This window comes from Lathyrus oleraceus, chromosome 5 (assembly GCF_024323335.1).
Source record: "Lathyrus oleraceus cultivar Zhongwan6 chromosome 5, CAAS_Psat_ZW6_1.0, whole genome shotgun sequence".
NCBI classification, from domain to species: Eukaryota; Viridiplantae; Streptophyta; class Magnoliopsida; order Fabales; family Fabaceae; genus Lathyrus; species Lathyrus oleraceus.
The window spans coordinates 312,735,957-312,760,698 of NC_066583.1; the positions used below are offsets into that span (position 1 = coordinate 312,735,957).

Consider the following 24,742-nt stretch of genomic DNA (forward strand, 5'->3'; position numbering starts at 1 on the left):
ACTTCGATGGCATGCTAAGGTCCTGTCGAATTGTCGAACCAAGAAGCTACCCTTTGACCATACTAGAGTTCGATCCAATATCTCAAACTTATATTAGGTATTTATTTTTTAACTGTTCATTGTAGATGAAAATATACTTTATAAGAAAATATTTTATCTAATATGACATGTAGCTCCTTAATGAAGTACTTTAGGTACACAATATTAAATATGTTGCATTATTTTCATTAAATTTGTTGTGTCAACCAAATATAAGAAATATGTATTGATCGCATATAGTTAATGATGCTTTTTGCACTCTTCATCGTCATGATAAGACATTGGGAATGTCAAATAATATGTCTACAATGTATCGAATCGTTTAAACTTCACATGACATCTTTAAACTTGCAAAATATCCTTTCCAACTTCCACGGTGTGAACTCCTAATTCCTCAACCAACAAGTGTATTATCTTGACCTTTTGAATTTGAGTATGATACTCAAACCAACCATTAATAGGCAAACAAAGCTGAAGCAACCCATTATCTAGTGCATGGGTTATCTCACCAATGGGCAAATAAAATAATGATCTCCCAAATGTGTCATATCTAAGTAAATACTAACAACCGTATGTGGTCTTTATTAGAATGGGATGTTCCTGCAAAATCTTTCAAACTTAGTGACATCAATACATTGTGAATTTGTGCTTCTTTAGGCTACTTTCTGCTATAACTGATACACTTCAATATTTCACGAAACTACAAAAATTAAGTATATTATGTACGAACATCATAATTTATTTAAATATTTATCTCTTTGTTTCATATACGAACATCAACATGGTCATCACATGGAGGAAACAATTACATGTTTGATGACCTCCCAATATTTATTACGAGTGCAATAACCGGAGTTAAGAACAAGAATGTGACATGTCTTGAGATTGAGACTCACATCTGACTCGAGCATGTGGTGGATGAAACAATATATCAATTTATACTCGAAACAAATATCCTGAATCACAAATGTTAAAAATCACGTATCTATAAAGACTCTGCATACATATGCATTAAGAGCAATTCCATTACGTCTTAAACATATTGGTTTATCCTTAATTTTTATGATAATTTTCAATAAAAGATAATAAATAATGATCAAATAAACAAATAAACAACTTACTATCATTTCATAAAAAGTATTTTCAAATGGTTCATTTAAATAGTTCCAAAAGAGTTCTATGAGTGGAATTGAAAAATAGAAAAACTGTCCAATTAGAAGTCAATACTAGAACTTTGTAGAATCTATGAAGCATGTTGAGGTCCAATGTGAATTTCAATTTTATTCCATGATTTTTGCCAAATATGTGAGAGGTCCTATTACACATATAATAAAACTCAATAAATGAGGTAATTTCACTTGTTTCTTTCCACATATGGAACAAGTGGGTGAGTAATTATAACCGTCCGATTAAGATGTACGTATAAACGCGTTATCGTTGTGACCGTCTGATGATAAAACGAAGTTAATGAAATAAAAGGATCGGGTCTCTCTCTTTTTTATTATTCAATTATTTATTTAACTACACGAAGGAGAGCGATCTCTCTCTGTCTCTCTCTCTCTCTCTCTCTGAAGAGAACGATGGTGATGATGCTGTGTTCTTGTTAGGGTTTGATCCACATTGCGTTTGCGAGGTCCTATTTCACATCCAGGTTTTTAATTGGATTCCTACTTAGGGTTTCGCACTTTTTTTCTTTCCCTTTTCTCTCGATCTAGGGTTTATGATCTCATGTTCCCAACTCGTTTTCGCTAATTCAGGAAACCATCTCTTTTAATTGCTTGATTTTCGATTAGGATAAGGATTTTCAGGGATCACGTGCTCTTCTTTTCATTCAATTACTCAAATACGTTTTGAATGTTTTTGCACCTCGGAGGAAGAGAGAAGAATACTGTTATTAGTATTACTCGCTCAATAAAGTTTAGTTTTTTTTGGTTGAGAGCAAATTGTTGACGATAGAACTGAAATTAGTCTATTGGGTATGAGACAAGTGCACCCATCACTGGGTTATATCATTTTTTGCGTTAAAATTTGGAGGATAAGACTTGATTCTTCTTGCTTCTGAGAGTTTTGGTTTAGAGATTGCTGTGTGGGAGAAAATTTTGTTGTCTAGTTGATATGTGCGGTAGTTGGAATTTCATCTTATGGCACCAACTGTTCCCATAGATTTTGCTGGGCAAAAGGAATCTAGGAAGTACTCTCATTCGCAAATCATGGGGAAATCTCGAAAATATTCTAAAGGTCATGCTACTGGTTTTGTTCCTGAGTTCCGTCATGTTGTAGAGACTATGGGTGAATCGGATGGGTTGGGTAGCTCGGGAAGGGTTGAGATGGAGCCGGCGGCATCGGCAGATTCCTATGCACCGAACAGGAAATGCGCTGGTTTGAAGAGTGATGGTTGTTATGGTAGTTTTGATGTACCTTATCAACTATTCTCGTTGTCTAAAATGTCAGCTATGGAAAGAAGGGATTTGAAATTGAGATTAACTTGGGAACTTGATCAAGTGAGGAAACTTCAGAAGAAAATGGATGGTATGAATTCAACCATTATTGGATTATCTCCGTCCAGTGACATAAGGAGCTGCAGTGTGGGACAGAAAAGGCCTCAGCTGGAGAGCCAATACAGTTTACTGCAGGCATCAGTGCCACATGGTAAGAAAAGACCTCTGCCAGGACGTAGTGGTCCCAAGACAAAAAAAAGTATGTCTGGGCGTTTTGAATATCCGAAACCTGCTGCACCAATGGATTCATATGATACATTGATGAAACAGTGCGAGAATTTACTTAACCGTTTGATGTCTCATCAATATGGTTGGGTCTTTAATAAACCAGTTGATCCTGTTGCATTGAACATTCCCGATTATTTCAATGTCATCAAACATCCAATGGATTTGGGAACTGTGAAGAGTAAACTTACATCTGGTAAATATTCAAATCCCATGGATTTTGCTGCTGATGTGAAGCTGACATTCTCAAACGCAATGACTTATAATCCACCTGGCAATGATGTGCATAGCATGGCAAATACTCTTAATAAAGCCTTTGAAACAAAATGGAAGTCCATCGAGAAGAAAATTCCTTTCATTGATCACCGTGTCTCATCCGAGCTTTCAAAACATACACACATAGAAACTGAAATTTTTGACCCAATCCCCCCCATAAAAAAGAAGAAAATGGCACCAATTAACACTAATACCACCAAGCCAGAACCTGTCAAAAGAATCATGAGTGACATGGAGAAGCAAAAATTGAGTCAAGAGTTGGAGGAGATGCTTGGAGAGTTGCCTGAAACCATTTTGGATTTTTTGAAAGAGCAAAGTCACAATGCAGGGCAAACCAATGATGATGAAATTGAGATTGATATTGATACTCTTAGTGATGATACCTTATTCAAATTGCGGAAGCTTCTTGATGATTATATGCTGGAGAAGCAAAGGTTCCAGCCAAAAGCTGGACAGTGTGAAATGGAGGTCTCTTTCTCTTTCTATCTCTGCGTGGTTTACATTAATGTCAAAATCATATGATACACCAATGTATTTAAGATCAATAAATTTGATATAAATTATGATATTAATCTGCCTTATGGTTATGATTCTTTCAATTCAGAACTTGATTTGTTGAAATTTTGACACTAAATTTCTTTACTGCATCGAATATATCCTCACTTATGTGTTTAAATGCAGTAAACTACTATTACATGCATGTTTGTAATTCAACTACTTAATTTCTGTCTCATTTGACTAACGTTTTTCCCCTTGCTTGTTTTTAATGCAGATTCTTAATGAATCTGGGTTTAGCAATTCATCGATGCAACCTTCTAAAGGTATAGTTTGTATTTTTTCCCTCTTCGCAAATGTTTTTGTATCCATTTGGTACAAATGTCAACGGTAATTGACTCTAATAACAATCCTTTATTTTCACTGCAAATGCTAGGCAATGAACTGGTTGAAGAGGATGTTGACATTATTGGTGGGAATGATCCTCCTAATTCAAATTATCCTCCACTAGAGATTGAAAAAGATGGAGCTAACAGAAACAGTAAATGCAGTAGTTCAAGCAGCTCTAGTAGTGAATCTGGCTCATCATCCAGTGGTTCGTGTTAGTGCATACTTTTGATATGTTTCCTATAGCAGGACATGTTTAGAGTCTTCTAATTGCAGTGTGTATACCCAGAACTATCCACTTTTATTTCTTTAAGTAGTGGTTTCCCCAACTGTCATGCAAACCAAATTTCTATGATATTTTGAGTCCTTAAACTATTTTACTTTTTTTCCAGCTCTCAATCAAGCTTTTAAGTATAGTTCGTCTATGTAATAATTTTGGATCGTTTCATCCATCTGGTATTCCAGTGTCAATTTTGTTTGCCTTGTTAATGATTATCCTCTCACTCAACTATTTCATTAACCAAGTGTTATTGGTGTAAAGTGGTCGCCGGCAGGAACTTTTCATTTTTTTCCTGCCTTAATATTACATCCGTTATCGTTTTTGGTTGGACTCACTAGTTTAGTCTTTATCTTAAATCTAGTTTCTTTCTGACGTTACATTTAGCTGTGCGATTTATTTTGCTTGAAGTGTTTACTCAATAAGTTGGTCAATTTTGATGTGCTGAATAAAAGAAATGCTTGTGATGCCATTACAGATACTTGTACGTAGCATTGTGAAGTAGGAAATAGACGGGCTTAGTTTCTTTCAGTATTTCTCATACAAATTCAGTAGCTATTGTCAATTCTACTTTTTTGGCTTATGATTATGGCAAAATTAGACACTTGTAAATGATTTTTTTCTGCATGCTGGAATATTATTTGTCTGACTGTTGCAATTGTGGCACAACAGATTCAGATTCAAGTAGTTCATCTGGTAGTGAGTTAGATACTGCTAAAGCGTCAGAACCTCTTAGTTCTAAGGTGATTGGGGTACATACAGTCTCAAATGTTGTGTTATTCATAGAAATCAATTTTATTTCTGCTTTGACCATTTTCTATGTTAAAAACCAATACACATTGCAGGAAAATATAGGTCCTGGCTTGACGTATGATCAAAACAGGGGGGATCCTGGTAATCCAGTAACTGGAAATGGTGGGTCATAGAATTTATAGTGTTTTGTAAGCATGTGGATATTATAGTTTCTTTGCATGATTTTTGATGAGGATCTGCCTGCCTTTGTTGTTTTATTTCTCATTATTTCTTTCCTGTTTAGATTCAACTAACCTGGGTAGCCAGGTTGACCAGAGTTTGGAGACTAAGACAATTACTATTGAATCAGAAAGCCACCTAGATGGTAAGCTTGAAACAAGCAGCAATATGTCTGCAATTAGTTTTGGAGCATGATCTCACCCTGCATGCTGTAACATTTTAGGGGAGAGTGCTGCGTCTAAGAGGCAAGTCTCTCCGGAAAAGCTCTACCGCGCAGCTTTATTAAGGAGCCGGTTTGCTGACACCATATTCAAAGCTCAAGAGAAAGCCCTTGAAAAGGTTTGTTAAGGGGGGGGGGGGGGGGGGGGTAATATGGCAGTTGAAGTTTCAATTTGTCGCATTAGTAGAATAGGTTGGGTTTGTTTAACTTCAAAATTTGAGAAGCACGGCCATTTGAAAACCATCAAGGTTTTAAGTATTTAGTTTTTGTCTCTGTCTCATCAGTAGAGAATCTCTACTATTGCTTAAGTAACACAAATTTGGTAATTGCTACTTTACCTGTATTGCTGCCTTTTTCATGAAAATTCTATCAACATTTCTGCAAGTTTCATGTGAAAGTCTGTTTCAATTCCAACTTGATCTCAGGATGATAAACGCGACCCTGAAAAGCTTAGAATAGAGCGGGAAGAGCTTGAGAGAAGGCAGAAGGAAGGTTTGTTTTTTCTCTCTTTCTTTTTTACCTTGTAATATTTCTTCTCTAAATGTTTAAGAGTTGACCTTTTATAAAATACTGCTTCTGTTTTTCATGATTTGTCTGATTGATAAGTTTGTTTTTGTGCATCAGAGAAAGCTCGGCTGCAAGCAGAGGCAAAGGCTGCAGAAGAGGCTCGTAGGAAAGCTGAAGCAGAAGCTGAAGCTGAAGCCAAAAGAAAGAGGGAACTGGAGAGAGAAGCAGCCCGCCAGGCTTTGCAAAAGGTAGTTTGGAATTATGTATGTCCAAATACAAATTTAGCTTCCTGGCGTGTTTCACTGAGCAACGCTGTTTGCAGATGGAGAAAACTGTTGACATCAATGAGAGCTGTCAATTTTTGGAAGATCTAGAGATGCTAAGTGCTGTACATGATGAAAATACACCAAGTTTCAAAGAGGAAGCGAGCCCAGATGATCATCAAAATGGATTTGGGGGGATCAGGCTGCAGGGAAATCCCTTGGAGCAGTTAGGATTGTACATGAAGGTTGATGATGAAGATGAGGAGGAAGAACTGCCTCAGAGTGCTGCAGAGCCATCGAAAGATGTAGAAGAAGGAGAAATTGATTGATGTATCATTTGAAAAAAAAATATGAACAGTTGCTGGCTATGGTTGATGCTGGCTCCACACTAGGAAGTTTGAGGACGGGATAGTATAAACTTAGAAAAGGGCTGAAGCTTGGATTTGGCTTTTCTTTGTTCTGATTAAATTCCACTTTCACTTGGAAAATGGTTTCTGAACATGTCGAATAGCTAGCGTGCAGTTCCCATTTATTGAAGGGCTTTGGTATCTGGATACTGATTTGCCCAGTTTTGCCTGTAAAGAACTCATTTGTAATGAGTTCTATGCCCAAGCTTGAGTTAACTTCACTCACATTGTACAATATGTTAGATCCGAGGTAGAATCAATTCTTTCTATTTATTGACAGAGTCTTCTGGTTCCTTTATTGTTTCTTCGATATATTCTATCAACCGGACAGAGTAAATACTAATTGCCTTTTCATGACTATTTGTGATTTACAAGAAAGACTATTTGTTTTTTCTTCTTTTACTATACCAAAGACTATTTGTTGAATTATTTATATTGTTTGAGGCGGTTCTATGCTTTTATATTATTTTTGGGAACAGTTATGAAAATTTTGTCTAAAGTTAATAGAAAATTGTATCTTAAAACAAGAGAAAACTGTTGCCGAAGTGTTACTCTACACTGCAAAATTTATTCACATTTCTCAACCCTAACTGTACACGAGTTTACTCGATAATAGTGCTTTGTAGCATTATTCCTCAAACACGCTTTCATCTGACAATGTAGAAGTCTCGGTTCCATTAACATGAATTTGATCATTTTGATCCGTGACATTAGTATTGTCAAGATTCCTCAGAATACTGAAGTCAAAGTCGTCGTCATCGTCGTCATCATCCTCTTCTTCATCAACTTCACCTTGCTTGATATACTCATTAAATTCTTTGCTCTCATGCTTGATAGCATCTTCATATGGCATTTCACACCAAACAGTGCCCTTACCCACAATTGATTTGTTATGAGTATCTGTCATCCTCTCTTTTCTACTCTTCTCTGAATTCTTGGGTTCTCCCCAATAGTCATAACGATAGAGAGAACTTTCAGGATCATACTCGCCTTTACCAAAAAAACTAGCATCCACGTACCTTCCTGGCTCTTCCAACGGCAGCCCAAGAGTTTTGCGACTGCAAAAAATAAAGAAAGAGACAGTTAAAGATATGCATCATAACAAGAAATGAGAATAATAGACATGAAAACAACAATACCAGCTGATGTCTCTAATCAAAGCTTCTCTTTCCTCAAACGATCTACGCCAATGCATGAAATCATATTCATCCATCTCAATATTGCGCTTCAATGTCGTAATTTTGTACTCCTCACCTCTTTCCTTTGCTTCCTTCCATAGTTTCTTATGGAGCTGTATCCCCAAAGGTTACCTCAGATTAATGAAAGAGACAACTTTTCTCCATCCTAATTTTCCCCCAGTCCCAACTTTTCTTTTATGGACCGTTATTCCCATTTTTTCCTTAAAAACCAATTAAGATATGTTTTTTTTTAAGACAATTAAAGAATAGACTACAAAGACATTCACTAATTTTGTGGTTTTAAAATCACTTTTTAATTTATCGTGAATAATATAGCCAAATACATATAAATTATTAAAAAATATCTTAAGTCCGAATAGAGTAGAATAAGTAAGCTAATATTATTTGGGTCAAAAGATTGAGTTGAGAAGAAAATTATCAAATAATATACTATGATCTCTTAAAATTTTGGTCATCAGAATTTGCAAAAGCTCTAGCAGTGAATCTGACACTAGGCTTAGGAAAAAAAAAGTGAAAATTCATGCAGTGAATATTGGTTTTTAGTGCCTTTAACTATGTTCAGAAAATTCAAAGGCGTCATTTAAAGGCACGAAGTGGTCCCTAGAACCAGCAGTGTAATATGCATTGGCAATAAAAGGAAAGCTAACCTCACGCTCAGCAAGTGCAGCCTCTAAGTCAAGCTCTTTGACACTTGTTTTCTGCCGAAGTTAAAAACGATAAGTAAATAAATATGCAACCAAATGAATGTAAGTTCAGTGTATAAGTCTGGTAGAAAGAAGAGACTAAATCCGTTTAAATCGAATTATGATATTAATAATTCAATTTACATTTGATTGTTTATCTCTTATTATTCTGTGTATTACTATTGTGTATTTTTCTTTCCAAAGTAGCAGCAGATTGGTTAATGTTTGGCAACCAACATCCCCTTTGCATTTAACACTTGTATGAATTCACTTAAGAAAATATCATCTCCTACTGAATTTCAACGGAGAGCATTGTCTCTGATTGTCCTCCCATGGCAAAAATGGCCATGACAGATGACTGGAATTACCATGACCCTCACAACTCAACTCACTCACAAGCTTAATAGAAAGAAAAATATCAAATGGGCTTCATCTAAAGTTAACAACGAATTGTAGGGCAAATTAGGTTATGTGTCTGTAGACGTTGCACAGTATATTGAATTCTGTTAACTTTTTTGGTTCTCAATCTATTTTGCTTTTACTTTAAGCTTTTAGGGGTTAAAGGTGCCTGAACGCAAGTTCATGTCAAAATTCATGTCAGGACGCAACTTAACCGGAAAAGAGAACACTCTTTTGTTTGAGTCTGGGCCAGTTTGTTTTAGTTTTAAAAAATGGATTTTTTCTTTGTATTTCTGAAAATGGATTTTACAAAAATGTTTTTCAAAATATTACAAGTTTTTCTAAATTTATTTTTTATAAATTAAAAGATTGAATTGTTCATTGTATAACATAAATATACATTAATGAAGATCAAAACATAGTCAAAATCACAATTTAAAAAAAAATTGTATCTCAAAAATGATTTTTAGAAAAAGCTATTTGAAATAGCTTCAAAATTAAGTGATTTTTTGAAATTTTGATATCCAAAAAAAGTTTTGATAAAATGATAAAATATCTAAAATAACATTTTAAAAATAACTATTCAAACAAAATTTTCATTTGAAGCTTTTATGAAAAGTTTCTTTGTAAATTTTTTTTACACTAAAATATATAACACTATAAAAATCATTTTAAAAAAAAGCCAAAACAAACGGGCCCTTTATCTCATGATATAAGAATGTGTTTTAATGTCAGGTGCATTAATAAAACTAATTTATGACATGTTCAAAAAATGTTTTCAACTTATTTTACTAAACTCAATAAGAATGTGTTTTAATGTCAGGTGCATTAATAAAACTAATTTATGACATGTTCAAAAAATGTTTTCAACTTATTTTACTAAACTCAATAGAATAGCTTATGAATAAGTGGTTTATTCATATCATATGCATCCTTACTTTTAAATTACGGACAGCTTTAATTTTAAGATTTTTTTTGAAAAAGTTGAGCATTTATTCATGTAGTATAACTGCATAAGTATCTTATTCATATGTAATACATAAATTATAGGGAATTTTCATGAACTACTAAACATATATCTAACTTCAATATGGTGGCCATCTACTATGTCCTATCCCGTTATGTTTGGGATTGAGAACTATATTAACATTTGAAGTATCCAATTTAGAAATTAGATCTGATTTAAATTTCGTTGTTTATCTCTTATTTTTCTTTCCTATGTTGAACCGGATCTATTACTATTTCCTAACTTTCTATGTTGAACCGGATCTATTACTATTTCCTAACTTTCTATAACACTTTCTTATCCAAAATAACAATAAGAATAGTTCTCACCAGAGTTACTTTTGGCACTAATGCATTCTTATACTGAACTTTTGTATGCTGAACAGATTTTTCTTCATCAAAATCCTCTCCGTCAATCCAGTCTGACAGCGTTTTGCCTTTATATTTATCAGGATTGACATCCATATCAGTCAAAATCATTTGCTCAGCTACATTGATCTGCCACAACTGCAAAAAAAAAGTATTTGTGTTATGGGCAAGTAAAGAATATCCAACCGTGATTTCAGGAAAGGGTGAGTAAATGCAGAAAAGAAAGAAAATATCACAGATGCAAGAAATATAATGCTTCACTTCTAAGCCTCCTAGAATTCAAACAGATTCCGCCTCTTTCAGTTCTATTCCTTCTCTCATATCTATGCACCCTTCCCCATTTATTGGCAGCCACCTGCCCATTCTGTTGGGTTCCTTTCTAACAGACCACACTACCTCAATTTCCCTCCTCCCTTATCATTACTACCCCTGTTATATATCTTTGATACACCTGAACTAGGCCCTAAATAATTGCAGATTTGGGTGCGTGTTAATATGGTATCAGAATCATTATAAACTGCAAGGCGAAGTATGGCAAGTCACTCAACGAAGAAAGTTCATGCTCCTGTCACATGCTTTTAAATTACAGCAGACTTGAACACAGTCCTGTATAAAATTATTCTGTTGTAAACCAAGTGCTGCAACTCAAGCGATACATAGTTTCTTTAGGGACCACTTGATCCCAAAACAGAATAAGGCTGCTCTGCCTTCATATTAGCCTACCCTTGCAATTCCCAGACAAAGCTCTACGAAAAAAAATGACACCACAATACTCGGACATAAAATATAAATGTGACTGAAAACTACATGCCAGTAACAGATGCTAAAAGGTCTAACCAAGGATAAAACAATCATTCTATTTTCACTTGTGATGTAGGTATAGAATGCCAAGCGGCCTAACCAATTACGTACTTCCGTTTTCTATAATCTATTGCCCTCTTTCTTTATACATCAAAGGCAAAAAAATCAAATAAAGGAGGAGAAACTCATTTGTCCTCTAAGTGCATCACACCTAACAGTACACATTACTTCTTATTTAATTAAGAACTTGTTTAATTACCAAGAACTTGTTTAAGACATCATTCTATTTTCATCTGTGATGTAGTTAGAGGATGCCAAGCGGCCTAAACAAATCACCTTAGTTTTATATTGCCCTCTTTCTTTCATTAGACATCAAAGGCTAAAAAATCAAATAAAGGAGGAGAAACTCATTTGTACTCTAAGTGCATCACAACTGACAGGACAAATTAATTCTTATTTAATTAAAGTCAATCTACATGTCCATATCATAACTGCATTGCCATGTTATAGCAGGCGTGTTAGGTGTACATTACTTTTTAAGCATATTAAATTTTAACCCAATGAAGGGCTGGTCTATTGAGTGTAGGTGATGGATCAATTATAAAAGAAACAATATTTATATGAAATCAGCAGGATTAAAGTATTTTAGACTAAAACCAGAAGTTATACTGGTTTTAGTCGGGAAATAATGGACAAAGCTAGTAAAAAGCATCCAATTTATTTGGGATCCATATTGTCACACAGTAGCTTCATTACCATAGAGTTAATGCAGTAATAGAAGCTTTAGCTATATGAGCTCAGTCCTGATAGGGCATTACCAGGGTGGGATAGTCATTAATAAACATCACCCCTTATCTTCTACGGCTGGAGTTTCTGAGTAATATTGTTACCATAATAACCGATTCATAAATAAGCACCTGAATCTATTATATTAGTTTTGGGATCCATATTTTCACACAGTAACTTCATTGTCAGAGTTAATGCAGTATCAGAAGCTTCAGAAAATGAGCTTTAGCATTTAAATAAGGATTTGCCTCTATCTGCAACAACAGATCCTAGTGACTAAAAATGGCTATGTGCTAATATTTGTAACTAACACATGTTTGTACTTCCTAATTTTAACTAAGAATGGAAGTTATTTTGTAAGTTCCATTATTTATGCAAGATTCAACTGAACATCAATCAATTTGGCTTGCATGTATGCAGGTGTGAATAGGATGTTGTAAGGGGTCCATGACCATACTAAGGATAAGAGTGAAAACAGGTTATAAACTACAAAAATAAAACATGCATACACAAGTGATTTGGAACCATTATTGATGTCTATTGGCATATATCTTATGCATGAGCTAAACAGTCCACCGGAGTTGTTCCCTGCAATTTTGTTTAAAACAGTCCATCAGAACATCCATACCTTTTCAACGTATGGGTGATTAGAAAATAGAGGTTCTTCCTCTGGCTTGTCTCCTGGATCTTTTCTAGGAACAGGAGGTCTTCCACAGTCACGCTGCAAATTTTAAAATATCAGATAGAAAAAATATGATCATAACAAAGCATTAATTTTAATATCAAGACATATCTGACAGGTTTAAAATAGAAACATGCACCCGTGGGGGTGGAAGAACGTCAGTTTCCATTGAAAAGGAACCAATGATTTTGTCAAAAGGTAAGCCTTTGGTACCAATTCTTCCCGGTATCAGCTTCTTACAAATGTTAACAAGTTGAATTCCAATTGATCAATCTGCCTCTAATTTTCTGAATTTTAATCAAGAGTTACCCAAAATCCATAGTTTTTAAATAATCCATCAGCATCTGATCAGTGATTAATAATAGTCCGTACAAACAGACACTTCTATTTTGATAAATTAGATTGACATGCAGAAGCACCACAATAGAACCCAACTAAACAGATACCACAACTGCTCTTCTTCTTAAGCTTTCACAGTCAACAAAACCTTGGAGTTAATATAAATTTGAACTTTTACTTTTTAAATGATGAAAGCATGATGGATTTATATCAGAGCAAGTGATTTGGAGCTTGGAGCTTGGTCAATGCAAAATATTTTTCATCAGCAAAAGATTTAGGTCGTTTAGGGAAAGGTACCAACCCGCAATTCATCTGGATTAGTATCTTCCTCGCGGTGAAATATTGGTGGGAAGTCAAATCTGTTAAAGCTGAAGTATGAAAATAAAAAATATGTTTAAGTCATTAATTGTAATCAAATTAATAAAGCTTGAACTATTTATTATGAAGTGTAGTTAATAGAAGGTTGAACATCACAAACACATAATCGTACATCAGATGATCTATATTTGGATCGACAAAACGAAGTTCAATTGGGAACCGGAAGCGATAAGGATCCCGCTTTGCCTACAAAGTAAAAATGTGAAGGAGTTAATAAGTAAAGTAAACATTCATCAAAAGAAATCCACTTATGGCCAAACACGGATATAATGGAACTATGTATGTTAAAGAATCAGACATATAACCTTGTGTATCCCACCTATATTGCCTATAAAAAGATGCAGAAAAGCTTAAAATCAGGATACACAAGAAACAACTTCACTCAGATGCAACCATTGACATGATTAAATGAATAAATGATGAATTATAGTGCAGAGTTGAAACTAAAGTTGACCTTTCATAGTACCAAAAATGGATAAATAAAAGAAATAGCTATCAACCACTGAGGTTAGAGTTACACAGGTTCAAAACTTAGACCAGCTTTTTGATGGGTGAGGCTTGGGATTGGATCTCAATTGAGTTAAACATGCCCCCACTTCCCTTTTTAGAATGGAGTGAGCAATAAACCAGAAAATTGGACACCTGATGTAAAAAACTAATAACGAGGGACAGTGCCTCTGCTAGGTAGGTGAGGGCTTGCCCCAGCTGTGGCACAAAAGAGAAAGAGAGAGAAGAAACATCTTGTCTAATAACAACACGAACAAAAAACGCAACACCAACTAGTTTTGTGCTAACAAGTCAAAAACAGGCTACAGTTTGACAACAGTATGAGCTAAAAGCATCATCACTGTGTTATCAGGTAATGTAAAGTAAATATTAAGTAAAAAGTAGTATGAAAAATTCTCAACTAGTGATTGAACCACTCACCGTAATTTCAACCATGACGGTCATACCCACATTTATATGATGACGAATCCAAAACCAATCATTGTTCTTTATAGGAACCCACCTAGAATACATTACAGCAGGTGAATATTCCAGAAGAAAATTTGCATAAAAATAAAAGCTGACACAGTGGCAGTGAACAAGATAACACTGCTACAGAAGTAAAGCCTCTAAGTTACTCATGATAACAGTGTGAAGTGCTGATTACACAGCTGCAACAAACAAAAGAAAATATGCAATAATCCATGGCAGCATATATAGAGAAAACAATATCACCAGTCAAAGATCAAAAGTAGAGAAAACAATTACAGTATTTAATAGTTTTCAGTAAGCTGGGCTACCACATGATACAAAAGAGACAGTATGGTTTCCCTCTAGTTTTAGTCTATAAACAACATGTACTTTTTCCTCCAACAAAATAACATATCAAAAGTCCAAAAATTTAACCAGTCTCAAGTATGTATTTCTTGGTACTTGTTTAGTTACTGCGGTGGCTTTAGGTGTCAATGAAGCATTTCAGTGCTACCATAGATGCTTGTGAAGCAGATTTTCCTAATTTTGAAGTTTGCCCCATTGTTAATTTTTATCCCCAAGGATATTGAATATGTATGCATTAAATGCCCTTCAACATTCTAAAATTATAGTTATTAACTTAACAATAATATATCATTGTGGAAGCAACTCAATATTACTCGAGTAGTACTCCAGCATCCAAAATAATGAGGAAATTAACACCCTACGCAAAAACAGAAACTAAAAAATTAAGGGAACACTTAAAATATGGACATAGGGGAATGGTAGATACCCATCGTATACCCCGCCAATGTCAACAAATGCCCCTTGATACAGATGCAAAGTTGTCACCTTCCCCACACAAATCTGCAATGAAAAATTTCCCAGGTAATTAACGATTCACACAAAATTATCATTTGAGCATTTACAATAACTTTAATCACAGTCCTACATATTTATTATGATACAGAAAAAAGACTGATTTTAATTATATGGATGCAAATAAAATAGGACCATCTATTGGATTACAAATAGAGTTGTCCAATTAAAAACATTAACAAAACCAAAAAGAAAGAAAGAACTGTGACAAAGTGATGCTGTAATTGAAGGGTAAAATCAGTTGTTCACAGTTTTCTTAAACAAATATTGCACAGTCTGCAATTATAAAATAGAACTTCTAAATCGTTATAATGAAAAGACCACTGGACATGTCTACCAATGACTATCCCAAGCCTGCCATATGAAATCAGTTTCTTCACAACAACAATACAATATAATCAATAAGGCATATGACTTAAGAATTGATCAATAGCTTACTTGACCAGGATAATAGAATGGTAACTCGTACTGCAAGAAACCATTAAAAAAAGTTAGCACAAGAATCGATTTACTTTCAAATATTCAAATGAAACACAAACATAAAAAAATAAAATAAAAATCGCGATCCAACCGATCCTACCATGCCTTCCTTGTAGTCCTTGCCTCTTTTCCTCCTACCAGGGTGATAATCTTGGTCTAGCTGTCACATTCATATCAAAATTAGCATTAACAATCCACATAAACCAAAGCAAAAAATTATGAACACACTTTGTATTTTGCACAAGTATGAAATTGAAACCTTATAAGATTCCTCTTCCAACAAGTCCTTGTTAGCTTCCACCCACTCATTGTATTGCTTCAGAAACACCTTATACCGATCCAAACACACATCATCAGTGTCGGTACTAACTCCATTTTCTATATCCTCCAACCTCACCCTCTTCGCCAGCAACTTATGTGATTCTCGAATGAACTCGAGTTCCTTCCGATCCACCTCCCACCCTCGGGGAGGCCAATCACGCGGCGGCACTAACCGCACCACAAGCGGTCCCGCCCACTTGGTCTCTAACGGCTCCGGAATGTCTCCCTTGATTTCGAACTGCTTATCCAAGTACTCCTCTTCCGTCAATCCCATTTCTTCAATTTTCTTCTTGCGGTACCTAGGGTTCAACATTTTGAACGCTTCAATAGACTCCGGTTGACTGAGAGGAACCTCTTCACCTTCGTTGAGACTATGGCGCGCGAATTCGGCTTCGGGAGTGAGGATTTCTTCCCAAGGAGCCCAGCCGCGTTCGATCCAGTTCCTCTTTCGAGCTTCATCCTCGGATTCTTTGCCTTTGGGGCCGTAGGTCTGGATGAAGGTCTCGTCGACGGGGAACTCGTCGGAGGTGAAGGACTTTGCGACGGTGGTGGGTGGTGGTTTTCGGAGAAGTAGAGGCGGAGGAAGACGGTGGAGGTGGAAAAGAGGAGAGGGAGGGTTTAAGGGTTTAGGAAAAGTGAAGAGATAAGAGATGGGGAAGACTTGCATTGTTCCAATACTCTTAGCTCCTTGCTTCACAAAACCAGCATGTAACTTGCTTATTATGTCATAGATATTGAGCAGATAAAGTTCAAAATTTAATATGATAAATATGTAAAAAAATTCTTAATTAACTACTACTAGTACTCAACTATTCTTTTTAAAGAGTAATAGTTTTTTTTTTAAGAATAATAATTGAGTTATAAATTTTTTTAATTTAATTTAATATTTCACTCTACTTTTTTATCTATTAAACGTTAGTACATGTTAATTCCTTAAAAAATGCTTTGTTAATCTAATTGATTTTTTTATTAAATTTTATAAAAAGAACGTTAATTTTTACATAAGTGGAACAATAAAATACTTGTTAAAAATATGAGTTAGCATATGTATTGTATACGTCTAGTATAATTTCTTTTTCTCTTGTTTCTGATTTCAGCGTTCATCATCTTCTTCAAAAACATCTTTTTTAAAATTCACCTTCCTTCTTTTGTTGTGTTTTCTAGAGTTTGTTCATCATCTTCTTCAAAATTCATCTTCCTTCTTTTGCCGCATTTCCTTCAAAAAAAATCTCCAATATTAAAGAATTCAAGCAGTGCTTCAATGTCAAACAATCAAAACTTTAAAAAAAATAGATATGTACTTCGTACAAACAAGAGAAGAGAATGTTTTTGCCAAGAGGAATATGTTCTTCGTACGGTGAGTGATATGAGTAGTGTGGACTTTTGGAAAAAAAGTTTTGGGATTGTAGAAATTATATAAATCACATGGAAAATGGTTGTAATTTCTTCAAGTGGTTAGGTGATGAAATTGTTGATGAAGGGAATTTGAAAATTGAAAGGCAAAAGAAGAAAAAAAAATTTAATTGAATAATGAGGTTGTCTACACAAGAGAAGAACTGAAAATTCCAATGGTGGTTGAGATTTTGAGTTTAAGGTTGAATTTTGTGACTATAACAATGCATTTCAAATAGGTTTAGTTTATTGGCCATGATGGTTTAATGTCATGGTCTTATTATGTGTTTTTACTATTTCTCGTGAGAAATCTTTGTACAAGATAAGTTGGTGTAATGAATTTTGTTGATCTAAGTTATTTGTGTTAATTTATACTCTATCTTTAACAAACAATTTGTGTTTAGTGAAACCCTCATAAAAAACACTAGTAGAAAACCCTGATAAAAAACACTAGTAGAAAATATTGTCATTGAGACTAAAGTGTAACATTTAATGTATGAAAGGTCTAAATTGAAATTATTAAGTTAAAGGACTATTTTAAAACTTTTTTAACACTAAATGGACTAAAGTGAGACCATGAATAAAGTAAATGGACTAATTTGAAATTGTTTTACAACCTCTATTATCAATCAGGCCATAATTTCATATGAGAGTTTCATTTCAGAATTTCATAACATTTGAAATTGTGTTACCATATTTATCATCAATCAAACCAGAATTTCAAATCAAAATGGCATTAAACATAATTATGGAATTAAACCATATTATTACACCAAAATGGCATTATTACAAACATAATGTTGCATTAAAATACATTACAGAATACACCAAAATAGCACTACATAAGATATTCAAAGACACTACTACAAATAATACTAGAAACAGAAAGGCGTAATGAAAAGTTATGGTTGGCTCAAAATAGATTTTGCCTCTTTTTGAAGCCTTTTTTTTTGTTGGAAGAGGTTGACTTTGGAGTGTAGAGTCACTTGGTGCTACTTGATTTTGGGGGTGATGGTGTTGCTTGACTTGAAGTTATATAGCCATTTGGTTCTGCTTGATTTAGGGGGGGTGTTTCTTGACTTGAAGGTGCAAAGTCACGTTTTGTTGCTTGAGTTGTTTCTTGTGTATGTGTCATTGGCAGTTTACATGTATCCTTGTTATGACCATTCATATAGCACCGACCATATTTGATTCCAAATTTTGTCTACTTCCCTTATGACTCATCTTTCACCATTTCATCAATCTCTTTGTTCCTTTTCTTTTTGGACTTATCGTGTTGTCTTTTTCTAGATGGTGCCTACATATTAACAAACTCTATTTTTGTCAAAAGAGTTTACCCATTGACTGGATAAAGCACTGGTGTATAGAAAGCCTCAAAGCAGTCCTTTTTTTTAACAGTCAGGCATAAAATTATCAATTTCTAAGTGTTGATACTTCATGCATAAAATTGTATGATAACATGACAACCTTGTCAGCATCCATCTTCTACAATAACATTCATTTCTTGATAGACTAACAGTGTATTTTTCTCCATTGTATGATATATGTCTAACCACATAGTATATTCACTTGCACGCCTATAACACGTGTTAAAATCACAAATTACCACATAATCCAATTATAAATGATTACATAAGTTACAGAGCTATATAATTCAACAATCACCTCACAGTCCATTGGTTTATTTTTTGAAACTCCTTTACTATTATCTTTTTTATGTTTGGTAGAATGTTACCTTCATATTTGACAATCTTCAGTCTATTTGACTCCCACCTAAGCATAAAATAACCTCTTATTTCTTTGATCATAGTGACACAGGATATGCAAAAAATACACACACAAAATGCAATAGTGATTGGTCACAAAATATGTAGAAAAATGCAAGAGAGATTGGTCATGTAAAATGCAGAAAATGAAAACATAAAAGTACATAAAATACACTAGCACGGGGACTAAAGTGAACAAAAAAAAACAATTAAGGGATTCCTCAAATGCAGAAAATACCTAACACGAAACCTTTGGTCAACCTCTAGGAGCAATTTCTCTAGTGTTGGCAGTAGTCCCTATAATTCAATTAAAACATAGAAATTATTAAAACAGAAAAAAATCAAATAAAAAAATATTGAAAACAGAAAACACAATTTTTGTCAATCACTTGTGAATGTGTAAATCTTGCATAACCTGACACCTCCCTAATCAGTTGTCCGGTTTCATGAATCCTTAGTTTCACCCTTCGTAATAGTAAATTCTATTGGCAATATTTGATCATTTGGGTCCCTTCTAATGGCTGCTAGTATTTGTCTTCCATAATATCCCTTTTAAGAAACACCCAAACAATCCTATAATTGGTTTGCACTTGAAAAAGCTATATCTACCAGCTTTAAAGCATATGTACAATCCTATAGTTTAAATTAATTTAAATTTCTTAAGTTTAAGGGATGAACCAAATGACACCAAAGAGTTTACAACATAAGAATTTGAGTTTAAAAATAACATCAATTAGGCGGAGTATAAGACATTAATTGTCAAAATAAATTTAGCAAGAGAAATAGGAGCAACCAACCTTCATGCTAGAAGTGATTCTCAGTTTGTTACCAGTCAATTTGCCAGTGAGTATCCGACTAAAGAAGCACAACTGATAAAATATCTATAAAAGGTTAAAGGATTCGCAAAGTGTTTCAAATTATTTTAAGTGACTTATGTACCCCGGAGGAGAACTCAATCGCTCATCTACTTTTAAAGCCCACCAACACAAAAATGTTAGGACACAATAAAAAGTTGATTTAGGAGACCTCACTTTCCCTCATTACAAATGTTAAAGTTGTTTATGGTGCCAATCTTGGAGACTTCGAGGGTTGGATAACTCTCATAATTAACTACCCTTTGATGAAGCATAAATAAAAAAGGTAGGAAAGATATCTATTGAGTATACTCTAGTTGTGAGCAAGATATACAAAGTGAGGAGGGCAACACCAATGTCGAAGGGTCTGGATGAGAACAAAACAAGCATGATATTGATGAAAATGCATGAAGGTGTGTATGGTATTCATATTGGAGGAATGATGTTGGTGAACAAAATTATAAAAATAGTTTATTATTGGCCAGGTATGTCAAAATATAGTGTCGAGTACTTGAACAAATGCAATAAATGCCAACGATTCTCAAATTTGCACCACACCCCCGTTGAGGTTTTGCATTCAGTCGCAATGCCTCGGTCGTTTTACTAATATGGCGTGGACATTCTTGGACCTTTTCCCCTGGCACCGCGGAAGTTGAAATTTTTGCTTGTAGGGGTTGACTATTTCACCAAATGGATTGAGGTGAGGAAGTGTCAAAGATTAGGATGCATAAAGTAATGTGTTTTATTAAAAGCATATGCTTTGGAGATTCGTACTTCTGAAATGCACCACCTATGATAACATAACTAAATTCTCTAGTTTCATATTGGTTGAATTTGTGGAACCAGGTACTTACATGTATTATCAAGAAGTGATCCAAGATGATAATAAAGACTTAAGAAGCAACTGCTTATCTTTGATGGTTTTAATGATGACAACACCCGAAACAGTAAAAACACTAAAGTGGTTTTGATGATAACAACAAATAAAGTCAAGAATTTACTAAAGCTAGATCAAGGATAAAAAATGCACAATGTGGTTGATCAAAATCAAACTATCAATTAGAATTAAACTAAAGTTAGCTTAAATGAAGAATCAAGGTTTATGATCACTGGTGATATCTCTACAACTCTTTGATGATGGTTAATAACATAAGTATATCTCAATCCTCCTCTGAAAGAAGATTCTAGTTAAAGCGCTTATACGATTGGTATATCTGGCAAGGAACTTAAAGCTTCATAGTGTGAAAGCTCACATGATTGTGTCAGTTTGAGTGATTAGTGTATTGTAAAAACACGAGGGAGTTATTGTAAGTAATATGGCTAAATGACACACACACACAAACACACATTCACACACGCACATGCATACACACACACACACATGTACGCGCATGCATACATAAATACACACGCACACACACGCACACACACACACATGCACACACACACACATACACACACACTACACACACACACATACAATAAACCAAAGTATTTTAGCACCTCTTTTTAAACTAAAATCACCGAAATGTTTTTGCATCCTATTCGATTAAATTGGAAAGGGTCAAATTGATTAGGACAAGTTTTTGAATTGTCTAATCGATTAGAACAAATAATCGATTGACGAGATAAGGGTGAATTAATTCCATAATTAATTATGACAGTCTCTTGATGATTGGTAACAACTCTATATCAAAATCTTCCATATAAGCCATCACTATTACAAAATATACATATAATAACATGTTATTACCTCAGCTCTTCAATCAACCAAAGTAATAGCTCTTATTTAGACACGTGCATTTTTTAAATTTTATTAAAATACTTTTCAATGTGGTCCTTACTAACAATCATAGTGATATGTTAAGGCTTACAAGATTCGAATCCTAGCACCAACATTTTTTCTTTTTTTTCTATACAAAAAATGGTGTGTCACTCAATTTATATAGCTATATAAAAATTAAAATACTTTTCACCACGGTCTTTCCCAACAACCGTAGTGAAAAGTGGAGTTCCCAAACTCAAAGAGAGTTTATTTTCCAGAGTTAAGTTTTTAAAGAAATTCACAATTTTTACAATCTCATATACCCTTGTGTGTAATATATTCATTCATTTATCTTATACCTTGAAAATCTTAGCATTAAAGATAAATGTTAAGATTCAAACTTATCGTTTACATGATAAAGTGAATCTTAACATTAATTTTTAAACCAAGTTTTTCAATATGCAATATTAACTTTTGAAGAATGAAATATGCATGTTGAAAGCGGAATGACTTAGGTTTAAGAAATTGGTGAATGACTTGCTAACTCAGTTTTATTATAAAATATGTAAGTTATTTCACCACAGGTGTGTTTGTCAACCGTTGTAATATATTTCTCTAAAATTAATATGTTTCACTACGGTTTGTCTTTTCAACGGAGGTGCAATGTGTTTCTTTAAAATTAAAACATAACAGGTTTAACTTATTTCCTTCATAATACAAGCAGTGCCCTAGCGAATGAATAAACAAAAGGGATAGCAAAACAGACAAAAGTGAGTCCAAACTCCAAAAATCATCGCCATTCATTTCCTGGAATCAGGGAGTGGAATCAAGGAGTGGTACATGAAAATTATTTTTTGGCCTCTTCCTCTTCTTCAAGTTGTGGTACGTTCTTTATTATCATAATTCATGTTGAGTTTTAGGTTTTGGCGTTGTTAAATGTTATATGTTATTGTAATTAAGTGATATTGAGATTGTTTTTATGTTGTAGATAATATTATGTATTATTGTGATTGAGTGATATTGAGATTGTTTCATTCTTATTGTGTTGTAGTATTGTTAAATGTTGTATTGTTAAATGTCGTATTGTTAAATATTGTATTGTTAAATGATTCTACAAGCTTTAGATATAAATTTCATAATTTATTATGGATTGTAGTTTGATGAAAGTTGATAGATTGAGTTTGGTGTATGAGAAATGAGTTCTTGAATTCCTTGAATATGCAAGAATATCAAAAAAATCCAAATAAAGAAATATTATATGATCTATATTGTGATGAAATTTGTCAAAATTATTCAATATGGACGTGACATGGTGAAGTAGATAAAAAAACAAAATTCAACGTCACTGATTCGCTGTCGCACACGGGTCAAAAATGAGTAATTAAGAACGGTAGTCTAGGGAAGCAACACTTGAGTATCGTATCGCAAGGACACTTGATAAATTAACCAAATAAGAAAACGAAATAGGGGGTTTTGATTCAATTAAGAATAAGTGATTATAAAATGTGATTATACAATAAGCTCATCTACTGGTTTGATTTCCTAACTTATCATTGGTTAATATAACTTTCATACCCTAAGCGGATTCTAATCCCTTTTTGATTACAGTAACAATAACAAGCGCATTAATACTAATATATGATATGTGTTCCTAATTTCTGAATTGAGCAAATAGATTTTGAATTAAGCAAACGGGTTTAGCACACGTGAATTAAGCAAACACGATTATGGAACATATACCAATTGAAATTAATCAACACATATTCTATAGAACTTGAATAAATCATACAAGACATAAAACAAAACATTGAAAGGGAAAAGACATTTGATTGAAAATTAGGAAACCTCAAAGTATTGGCGGAAACCGATTACAGAAGATCAACCTTGTAAACTTTAGTTCTCCATGAAATCTTCTAGGATTTCCGTAGCAGTGAAAGACCTAATATAATAAAAGGGAAATTCGGGCCCTTATGGGATCCGACCCGAAAATTACAAAAACCGACCCAAATTAACTATTTTAATTAAGTTTGGAACTTCAACGAATTATTCTACCCTTATCCATTCCTAATATGCTTTTTACTTCAACATGAAACTTGTAGTTCTTTCTCTTATCTTTCCAACACATATTAGAACGCGTCAATCCGACTTTTATAGCTCAAGTTATGATCTGCATAATGATAAAGTATCAAATAACTATTTATACTAAAAATAAAGTACGAAAATTAAATAAAGCCAAAAATAAACTTAAATATAAAAACACACTAAAATAGTAAAAATAATAGAATAAATTATAGAGTTACTTAAATAGAATAGTAGAAGAATATGTAGGAATATCAAAAAAATTCAAATAAAGAAATATTATATGATCTATGTTGTGATGAAATTTGTCAAAATTATACAATATGGACGTGACATGGTGAAGTAGATAAAAAATAAAATTCGACGTCGAAGAGACATGAAGTTGATGAAGATATGGATGATCAACTAGAAGATATGATCCGGGAGAATCTTCTTTTAGGAAATTCCACCTTTATGATAATTTATGTAGTGATAAAGATGCGTCTTTATATAAGGGGTGCACAAATTTTACACAATTATTTACGGTGTTAAGATTGTTTAATTTGAAGGCAAACAATGGGTGGATGGATAAAAGCTTCACACAATTTCTTGATTTAATGAAACAAATGCTACCAAAATATAACAATTTTCCAGATCATTATTGTGATACATGTGGAGAAAAATGTGTGTGATAGTTTGATTGGAACACTTCTAAACATTACAGGAAAGACTAAAGATAATGAGAATTTTCGTCTAGATATGATGGTGATGAATACACAACAACAATTGACTATAGAATAATTAGGAAAAATAACTTATTTTCCTTCGACATGTCACACTCTATCTAAAAAGAAAAAAAAATCTGAATGTTTGCATGGTATAAAAGTTCCCCGAGGTTACTCATAAAACATCAATAAACTTGTATCAATGAAAGATCTCAAGTTAATTGCCTTAAAATCCCATGATTGTCATGTCTTGGTGCAAAAAATTCTACCAATGACTATCAGTGGCATCTTACCAAAAAATGTAAGAGTAATTATAACCACATTGTACTTATTATTTA

General features: G+C 33.8%; 2 protein-coding genes across 6 annotated transcripts; one reads left to right on the forward strand and one right to left on the reverse strand.

Annotated features, from left to right (window-relative positions):
- The first annotated feature begins 1,541 nt into the window (after positions 1 to 1,541).
- Positions 1,542 to 6,845, forward strand: LOC127084247 (transcription factor GTE10). Of its 5 annotated transcripts, XM_051024667.1 has the most exons (11): positions 1,546 to 1,690; positions 1,833 to 3,506; positions 3,811 to 3,859; positions 3,970 to 4,134; positions 4,870 to 4,949; positions 5,043 to 5,112; positions 5,234 to 5,314; positions 5,393 to 5,508; positions 5,815 to 5,881; positions 6,014 to 6,144; positions 6,219 to 6,845. In XM_051024667.1, the coding sequence occupies exons 2-11, from the start codon at positions 2,181 to 2,183 to the stop codon at positions 6,486 to 6,488; spliced, it is 2,355 nt and encodes a 784-aa protein (XP_050880624.1). In that variant the 5' UTR covers positions 1,546 to 1,690; positions 1,833 to 2,180; the 3' UTR covers positions 6,489 to 6,845. The 5 variants fall into 5 exon arrangements, with proteins under 5 accessions (XP_050880623.1, XP_050880626.1, XP_050880625.1 ...); XM_051024666.1 differs by having other exon boundaries at positions 1,542 to 3,506; XM_051024669.1 differs by having other exon boundaries at positions 1,542 to 3,506; positions 4,870 to 4,940.
- A 200-nt stretch (positions 6,846 to 7,045) lies between these two features.
- Positions 7,046 to 16,586, reverse strand: LOC127084248 (protein PLASTID TRANSCRIPTIONALLY ACTIVE 10). Its single transcript, XM_051024671.1, has 12 exons — positions 15,783 to 16,586; positions 15,624 to 15,683; positions 15,482 to 15,511; positions 14,958 to 15,031; positions 14,135 to 14,216; positions 13,320 to 13,393; positions 13,131 to 13,197; positions 12,437 to 12,529; positions 10,183 to 10,359; positions 8,413 to 8,463; positions 7,706 to 7,857; positions 7,046 to 7,624 (listed from the first exon to the last, which is right to left on the reverse strand). The coding sequence occupies exons 1-12, from the start codon at positions 16,509 to 16,511 to the stop codon at positions 7,195 to 7,197; spliced, it is 2,019 nt and encodes a 672-aa protein (XP_050880628.1). The 5' UTR covers positions 16,512 to 16,586; the 3' UTR covers positions 7,046 to 7,194.
- Positions 16,587 to 24,742: the final 8,156 nt, after the last annotated feature.

Coding starts and splice junctions, on each gene's coding strand:
- LOC127084248 (XM_051024671.1), bottom strand. CDS start 16,511: ATGCAAGTCTTCCCCATCTCTTATCTCTTCACTTTTCCTAAACCCTTA. Junction 15,512..15,623: donor AGGACTACAAGGAAGGCATG/GTAGGATCGGTT, acceptor GGTTTCTTGCAG/TACGAGTTACCATTCTATTA. Junction 7,625..7,705: donor TTGATTAGAGACATCAGCTG/GTATTGTTGTTT, acceptor TATTTTTTGCAG/TCGCAAAACTCTTGGGCTGC.
- LOC127084247 (XM_051024666.1), top strand. CDS start 2,181: ATGGCACCAACTGTTCCCATAGATTTTGCTGGGCAAAAGGAATCTAGG. Junction 4,135..4,869: donor CTCATCATCCAGTGGTTCGT/GTTAGTGCATAC, acceptor GTGGCACAACAG/ATTCAGATTCAAGTAGTTCA. Junction 5,509..5,814: donor AAGAGAAAGCCCTTGAAAAG/GTTTGTTAAGGG, acceptor ACTTGATCTCAG/GATGATAAACGCGACCCTGA.